Below are 8,865 nucleotides of genomic sequence, written 5' to 3'. Positions count from 1 at the left end.
GTACTACACAGCGTTGACATTCACAGTTAACAGTGCATGGAGAGAGAGAGAGTTATACTTACTTGAGAAAACTACAACAGGTAAATTTCAGTGGTTCTCTTGTGTTTTCACAGAACGTCCTTATAATGAGAGATAACACCAGAAGTAGCAAAAAGGCTCCAAATTAACAAACCAGATAAGGGCAGTGTTAGAAGGTACTTTTTAAAGGTGGCTACAAGTGGTGCATGATTTAAAAAAAAAAATGCAGCATGTCTTTGGTGAGTCACATCCAGTTAATGTGTTGCAATAGATATTTCTTCTTTCAAACCTTTGTTTTGACCCCTCTCTGTACTCTCACTACAGCCAGATACAGTTGTCTCAGTTCCTTATCAAGAGGTCTGTCAATTTCTAAAACTAACAAGAAAGAGGAAGTAGGTGGCTTATTCACTTTTAAGGAAACAAATCGAAACAGTAGAAAGAAATACAGAAAACCACCATTGCGCAGAGACCTGCACTTCAAACCACCGATTAGACAGCAGCAGTGTGGGATGGCAGCAAGAGCTCTCTCTGTGGTTGTGGTTTCCACGTTTGTCACCTGTTGCTGGACCATCGTGTCAGGTATGGCCACTGCCTTGTGCGACATCTACGAGTGGGACCAGCTGGGATCTCCAGGAGTGCTGGATCCGACCTGCTTTGGATTCCCCTTGGAGGGGTTCAGGATCTTCAGCAAATGCAGCACAGTGAGGAACATGGAGGTGGATCTAAAGGAGGTTCCAATGGACGTGGACACCCTCTGTCTGGTCTTACACGTACGTACCATCCCCACAGGCTCGTTCTCCAGGTATCGGAACCTGACCCGGCTCTATTTGTATGGATCGTTTCATGTTTCTGCAAGAGCCTTCAGTGGTATTGCCAACCTGAGACATCTGGGAATTGAAGGAAAATATATTTGGCATGTTCTAACCATAGACATGGATGATCAGGTGTTCGATGGATTGGAGAACTTAACTCGTTTGGACCTCAGAAATGTGGTAATGTTTGAAGCTTTACAAGAAAATCTTTTTAAACCTTTACATAGAATACAAGTGATTGACTTATCTGAGAATGAGGTTCATAGGATATACAGAATGACCACTATGCTTCAGTCACTGGTCTCTCTGAGGATCCTGGGAATAAAGAGGAATGATATTGTTGCAGCTCGGGCAGCGGACTGCATTAGCACAACCAACCTCACAAGCAGCACAGTTTTCTCTCCAAGGATTTCCACCCTCGACTTAACAAGCAATGAGCTAAAGATTGTGGAGGAAAATTCATTTTGCAACTTCCCTCATCTTACTGTCCTCAAGGCAGACGCAACTGATCTCAAGGTCATTGAGCTTCTCTGGTCTGGAATAAAGAGCATTGAAATCCTGTCCCTAAATGCCATGAAAAATCAGGACTATCTGAAGATTAAAGATGTCTGCACAGTGGTGTCCCATCTAGGGGTCAGGAACTTGACAGTTGCTCAAAACTTTATTTCAAGTCTTCCTGCTGAGTCATTTGAAGGATGCTCTTTCCTGTGGTCTCTTAACATGTCCGACAACCTCCTTTGGGCCTTCACGAACGATATGGCAAAGAAACTGCTAAACCTGAGGTCCCTCGTTCTCTCTGTAAACAAGATAAAACGCCTAGACCTGTGCACACCTGGGATTCCCAATGTTTTATCCAACCTCATGCACCTGGATCTTTCTTTCAACCGCATCACCAATATGGGATCTGGGTGCCTCTTCTGTCTGGCTAATCTGGAGACAATGGATCTCAGTAGTAATTACCTTGTGTCCCTGGAAAAGGACACCTTTGTTGGTCTTGACAGGCTACAATCACTGCGGCTCGACTACAATAAACTCTTTCTTCTTGAGAACTTCTATTTTGATCATTTGAGCAGTGTCAGAGTGCTGGGCCTCAGGGGCAACTCACTCAAGAATGACAATAGCTCTCTGATCGCGATGAACAAGCTTCAGGAGCTATCCATTGCATTCGAGACCCATGGGAAATTGAGAATCAAACAGGAAGAACTCACTTCTCTCACCTTGGAAGCAAAGCAGTCAATAACTCTGATATGTGCAAATAACTGCAGCTTACTTGAAGTCCTTAACATTATTGCTCCAGTGATTTATATTGACTCGTGCAAGCACCAGCCCTTCAAATCTGTCAAACAACTTCACGTGCATGAAAATCACAAAGTGGACTGTTTACCACTTGGAATATCTGAAACTGAACACTTGGGGCTCACGTCTTTTACTAATATTGAACATTTGTACTATAGTTCTTCTGCAAATATGCATTTCTATAAATCCTTCAGCCCCTTGAACAGCAGCCTCCAGCATCTTCACAATTTACATTATCTCCATTTAGGAAACCTAAAGTTGGACATTAAGAAAAGTTTGCTGACTCCTGAGCAGCTGTTCTGGAACTTGACGCACCTCAGAACCCTGATCCTGGAGGATACTGGGATAGAGCACTTTACAGACACCATGTTTAGAGATCTTGTTTCTTTGGAGCTCTTAATCTTCAAGTCCCAGCCTGTGAAAACTCTACAGGAGGGTCTGTTCGACCACATGGAAAGTCTGCGTTACATCTACCTGAACGATGTGCCCCTGGAGTGCTCCTGTGAACAAGCCTGGATCAGAAGATGGGTGACCACCCACCCCCAAGTGAAAGTGCTGAAGCTGGGAATTCAGACATGCTCTCTTGGGTCACAGAAGATGAATTACCTGCATTTCTTGGAGAAAGACTGCAGCTTGATGGTAGGTTACACACTCTTCATTGGGACGTTCTCCTTCCACATGTTGTTCCTGATCACGGCCCTGCTGTATCACAAGATGCGGTGGTACCTTCTGTATCTCTTCTACATGCTCAGGACCTGGTGGGACTATCGTGGGAGATGTGATAGGCAGCGGCAATATGACTTTGATGCCTTTGTCTCTTACAGCAGCTGCGATGAGGCTTGGGTTGTCCGCGAGTTCCTGCCTAACTTGGAAGAGAGGGGACCTCCGTTCTTCAAAGTCTGTCTGCACGGCAGGGACTTTGAGGTGGGCAAAGACATCATGGATAACATCGTGGACAGCATTTATAGGAGCCGCTGGGTGGTGTGTCTGATCAGCCGCCATTACCTGCGCAGTCACTGGTGCTCCTTGGAAGTACGCATGGCCACATACCGCCTTCTGGCAGAGAGGAAGGATTCCTTGGTGATGGTGTTCCTGGAGAAGGTGTCCACGAGGAGCCTCTCCCGCTACCACCAACTGGCCAAGCTGGTGAAGAAGAAAACCTACCTGGAGTGGGAGGAGGACTTGGTCCAGCAGCCTCTGTTCTGGGCCCGATTGCGCAAAGCCATTGGAGGGGATGGAGCTGAGCATCAGGATATCATAGTCAAATGAGGCAAACTGTTCAAGACTCACAGTACATGCCAAAGGAGAAAAAACGGCTTGCTAGAAAAAGATGGGAGTCATCGATCAGCATGTCAAAAACACCTCGGCAGAAGAGCGATACCACCTCGCTTGAGAAGGTACACAGAGGAGCGAGAGACTGAGCTCACGTGAAAAGAACTTGCATGTGAGAAATCACAAAGAACTCAACTTTGATTACTCTTTTTCTGTCCTGACTACTTCCTCTACCCAGCAATTAAAACACGCAATAAGTAAGAGTTTGGCAGTGGTATATGTTTATTGAAGTGCAAGATGAGCATATGGAATGTAAAAAGCTTACTCACTGTTGTGGACTGCAGAGGAGCAAGTAATGCACCACCCCTGATCTGGATAAACATCTGGTTCTGTGGATAAAAGGTGTCCTGTTATTCACTTACTCACTGGTCCAGGCTAACCCATCCCTAACCCTGTCAATGCTGTGTCCAAGGAGGGGTGGATTTAAATGGATCTGAAAATAGCACATCCAACTTTAACCAAGGAGAGCTGTGGTACTATTGTCCACTGATTGTCCCTCTTTCTCTCTCTTCTCATTTGTCCTCCTTCCGGTGCTTGGGACGCTCACGGTGTGTCTGGTGAGTACCAGAGGGTGGAAGATGCTGTGGCTGGAGTGGTTGCAATAGGGCTGGTCTCTAGCCAACGTCTGGATACACATTGTTGATCTGGTGATTAGCAACTGAGGATCAGAAGTGGGGAACGTAAACTATTCACACAAACGCACAGCGTGTCCAGGCTCCCACCATCTTCAATCCAGGCAGCATTTGAGACTCTCCCGCTGTTTTACCTCGAATACGATAAACCCTAAACTGTTGTAATATAGTGGAGATAAGGGAAGAGGACAGTGGGGGTACACGGTAAGAAGAATAGTAGAGAGATACGTAATGTAGCGGAGAACGGCTAAGAACAGTGGAAGCAGACGTAAGGGTAATAGTAGAGAGATATGTAATGTAGTGGAGATGGGAGGTAAGGACAGTGGAGGTAGCCGGTAAGGGTAAAAGTAGAGACATACGTAATGTAGTGGAGATGGGAGGTAAGGACAGTGGGGGTAGACAGTAAGGGTAATAGTAGAGAGATACATAATGTAGTGGAGATGGGGGTAAGGACAGTGTAGGTATACGTAAAGGGTGATAGTAGAGAGATACGTAATGTAGTGGAGATGGGAGGTAAGGACAGTGGAGGTATACGTAAGGGTAATAGTAGAGAGATACGTAATGCAGTGGAGATGGCAGGTAAGGACAGTGGAGGTAGCCGGTAAGGGTAATGGTAGAGATATCCGTAATTTAGTGGAGATGGGAGGTAAAGACAGTTGAGGTAGACGGTAAGGGTAATAGTAGAGAGATACGTAATGTAGTGGAGATGGGAGGTAAGGACTGTGGAGGTAGACGGTAAGGCCATGGAGGATTCCCCTGGGCAGCGGAAAGTCGGCGGTACACCGCCGACTTTCCGTTTCTGGCCGCGGCTGTACCGCCGCGGTCAGAATGCCCAAAGGAGAACCGCCAGCCTGTTGGCGGTGCTCCCGTGGTCGTTGATCCCCTTAATGTAGTGGAGATGGGCGGTAAGGACGGTGTAGGTAGACGGTAAGGGTAATAGTAGAGAGATACGTAATGTAGTGGAGATGGGAGGTAAGGACAGTGGGGGTAGACTTTAAGGGTAATAGTAGAGAGAGACGTAATGCAGTGGAGATGGGGTAAGGACAGTGGAGGTTGATGGTAAGGGTAATAGTAGAGCGATACATAATGTAGTGGAGATGGGAGGTGAGGACAGTGTAGGTAGACGTAAGGGTAATAGTAGAGAGAGACGTAATGCAGTGGAGATGGGGTAAGGACAGTGGAGGTAGATGGTAAGGGTAATAGTAGAGAAATACGTAATGTAGTGGAGATGGGAGATAAGAACAGTGGAGGTAGACGCTAAGGGTAATAGTAGAGAGATACATAATGCAGTAGAGATGGGAGGTAAGGGCAGTGTAGTTAGAGCGGAAGAGTAATAGTAGAGCGATACGTAATGTAGTGCAGATGGGAGGTAAGGGTAGTGGAGGTAGAAGGTAAGGGTAATAGGAGAGAGATACGTAATGTAGTTGAGATGGAAGGTAAGGAGAGTGGAGGTAGACGTAAGGGTAATAGTAGAGAGATACGTAATGCAGTGGATATGGGAGGTACGGACAGTGGAGGTAGACGGTAGGGGGTAATAATAGAGAGATACGTAATGTAGTGGGGATGGAAAGTAAGCACAGTGTGGGTAGATGGTAAGGGTAATAGTAGAGAGATATGTAATGTAGTGGAGATGGGAGGTAAGGACTGTGGAGGTAGACAGGAAGAGTAATAGTAGAGAGATACCTAATGCAGTAGAGATGGGAGGTAAGGACAGTGGAGGTAGATGGTAAGGCTAATAGTAGAGAGTTACATAATGAAGTGGAGAATGGAGGTAAGGACAGTGGAGGTAGTCGGTAAGGGTAATAGTAAAGATATACGTAATTTACTGGAGATGGGAGGTAAAGACAGTTGAGGTAGACGGTAAGGGTAATAGTAGAGGGATACGTAATGTCGTGGAGATGGGAGGTAAGGACAGTGGAGGTAGACAATAAGGGTAATAGTAGAGAGATATGTAATGTAGTGGATGGGAGGTAAGGACAGTGGAGGTAGATGGTAAGGCTAATAGTAGAGAGATACGTAATGTAGTGGAGATGGGAGGTAAGGACAGTGGAGGTAGACGTAACAGTAACAGTAGAGAGATACGTAATGTAGTGGAGATGGGAGGGAAGGACAGTGGAGGTAGATGGGAAGGGTAATAGTAGAGAGATACGTAATGCAGTGGGGATGAGGGGTAAGAACAGTGGAGGTAGACGGTAAGGCTAATAGTAGAGCGATACGTAATGTAGTGGAGATGGGCGGTAAGGACAGTGGAGGTAAACGTAAGGGTAATGGTAGAGAGATGCGTAATGTAGTGGAGATGGGAGGTAAGGACAGTGTAGGTAGACTTTAAGGGTAATAGTAGAGAGATACGTAATGTAGTGGAGATGGGAGGTAAGGACAGTGGAGGTAGATGGTAAGGGTAATAGTAGAGAGATACATAATGCAGTGGGGATGGAAAGTAAGCACAGTGTGGGTAGATGGTAAGGGTAATAGTAGAGAGATATGTAATGTAGTGGAGATGGGAGGTAAGGACTGTGGAGGTAGACAGGAAGAGTAATAGTAGAGAGATACCTAATGCAGTAGAGATGGGAGGTAAGGACAGTGGAGGTAGATGGTAAGGCTAATAGTAGAGAGTTACATAATGAAGTGGAGAATGGAGGTAAGGACAGTGGAGGTAGTCGGTAAGGGTAATAGTAAAGATATACGTAATTTACTGGAGATGGGAGGTAAAGACAGTTGAGGTAGACGGTAAGGGTAATAGTAGAGAGATACGTAATGTCGTGGAGATGGGAGGTAAGGACAGTGGAGGTAGACGATAAGGGTAATAGTAGAGAGATATGTAATGTAGTGGATGGGAGGTAAGGACAGTGGAGGTAGATGGTAAGGCTAATAGTAGAGAGATACGTAATGTAGTGGAGATGGGAGGTAAGGACAGTGGAGGTAGACGTAAGGGTAACAGTAGAGAGATACGTAATGTAGTGGAGATGGGAGGGAAGGACAGTGGAGGTAGACGGGAAGGGTAATAGTAGAGAGATACGTAATGCAGTGGGGATGAGGGGTAAGAACAGTGGAGGTAGACGGTAAGGCTAATAGTAGAGCGATACGTAATGTAGTGGAGATGGGAGGTAAGGACAGTGGAGGTAAACGTAAGGGTAATGGTAGAGAGATGCGTAATGTAGTGGAGATGGGAGGTAAGGACAGTGTAGGTAGACTTTAAGGGTAATAGTAGAGAGATACGTAATGTAGTGGAGATGGGAGGTAAGGACAGTGGAGGTAGATGGTAAGGGTAATAGTAGAGAGATACGTAATGCAGTGGGGATGAGGGGTAAGAACAGTGGAGGTAGACGGTAAGGGTAATAGTAGAGAGATACCTAATGCAGTGGAGATGGAAGGTAAGGACAGTGGGTGTAGACGGTAAGGGTAATCGTAGAGATATACGTAATTTAGTGGAGATGGGAGGTAAAGACAGTTGAGGTAGACGTTAAGGGTAATAGTAGAGAGATACGTAATGTCGTGGAGATGGGAGGTAAGGACAGTGGAGTTAGATGATAAGGGTAATAGTAGAGAGATATGGAATGTAGTGGATGGGAGGTAAAGACAGTGGAGGTAGATGGTAAGGCTAATAGTAGAGGGATACGTAATGTAGTGGAGATGGGAGCTGAGGACAGTGGAGGTAGATGGTAAAGGTAATAGTAGAGAGATACGTAGTGTAGTGGAGATAGGAGGTAAGGACAGTGGAGGTAGAGGGTAAGGGTAATAGTAGAGAGATACGTAATGTAGTGGAGATGGGAGGTAAGGATATTGGACATAGACAGTAAGGGTAATAGTAGAGAGATACGTAATGCAGTGGAGATGGGAGGTAAGGACAGTGTAGGTAGACGGTAAGGGTAATAGTAGAGAGATGCGTAATGTAGTAGAGATGGAACGTAAGGACAGTGGAGGTAGACGGTAAGGGTAATAGTAGAGATACATAATGTAGTGGAGATGGGAGGTTAAGGACAGTGGAGGTAGATGGTTAGGGTAATAGTAGAGAGATACGTAGTGCAGTGGAGATGGGAGGTAAGGACAGTGGGGGTACACAGTAAGCGTAATAGTAGAGCGATACGTAATGTAGTGGAGATGGGAGGTAAGGACAGTGGAGGTAGACGGTAAGGGTAATAGTAGAGAGATACGTAATGTAGTGGAGATAGGAGGTAAGGACAGTGGAGGTTGATGGTAAGGGTAATAGTAGAGAGATACGTAATGTAGTAGAGATGGGAGGTAAGGATATTGGACATAGACAGTAGGGGTAATAGTAGAGAGATACGTAATGCAGTGGAGATGGGAGGTAACGACAGTGTAGGTAGACGGTAAGGGTAATAGTAGAGAGATACGTAATGTAGTGGAGATGGAAGGTAAGGACAGTGGAGGTAGACGGTAAGGGTAATAGTAGAGAGATACATAATGTAGTGGAGATGGGAGGTTAAGGACAGTGAAGGTAGACAGTAAGGGTAATAGTAGAGAGATACGTAATGTAGTGGAGATGGGAGGTAAGGACAGTGTAGGTAGACGTTAAGGGTAATAGTAGAGAGATACGTAATGTAGTGGAGATGGGAGGTAAGGACAGTGTAGGTAGACGTTAAGGGTAATAGTAGAGAGATACATAATGTAGTGGAGATGGGAGGTAAGGACAGTGGGGGTACACAGTAAGCGTAATAGTAGAGAGATACGTAATGCAGTGGAGATGGGAGGTAAGGACACTGGAGGTAGACGGCAAGGGTAATAGTAGAGAGAAACGTAATGTAGTGGAGATGAGA

General features: G+C 45.6%; 1 protein-coding gene across 1 annotated transcript; it reads left to right on the top strand.

Moving 5' to 3' along the window:
• Positions 1 to 385: 385 nt before the first annotated feature.
• On the top strand, positions 386 to 3,677 carry LOC138301399 (toll-like receptor 13). The gene has a single exon (XM_069241841.1). The coding sequence runs from the start codon at positions 528 to 530 to the stop codon at positions 3,393 to 3,395; it is 2,868 nt and encodes a 955-aa protein (XP_069097942.1). The 5' UTR covers positions 386 to 527; the 3' UTR covers positions 3,396 to 3,677.
• Positions 3,678 to 8,865: the final 5,188 nt, after the last annotated feature.

Source organism: Pleurodeles waltl, chromosome 6, assembly GCF_031143425.1.
Source record: "Pleurodeles waltl isolate 20211129_DDA chromosome 6, aPleWal1.hap1.20221129, whole genome shotgun sequence".
NCBI classification, from domain to species: Eukaryota; Metazoa; Chordata; class Amphibia; order Caudata; family Salamandridae; genus Pleurodeles; species Pleurodeles waltl.
Note: the sequence above shows the minus strand (reverse complement) of the source record. Positions and strands in the feature narration are given on the sequence as shown.

Coding starts and splice junctions, on each gene's coding strand:
- LOC138301399 (XM_069241841.1), top strand. CDS start 528: ATGGCAGCAAGAGCTCTCTCTGTGGTTGTGGTTTCCACGTTTGTCACC.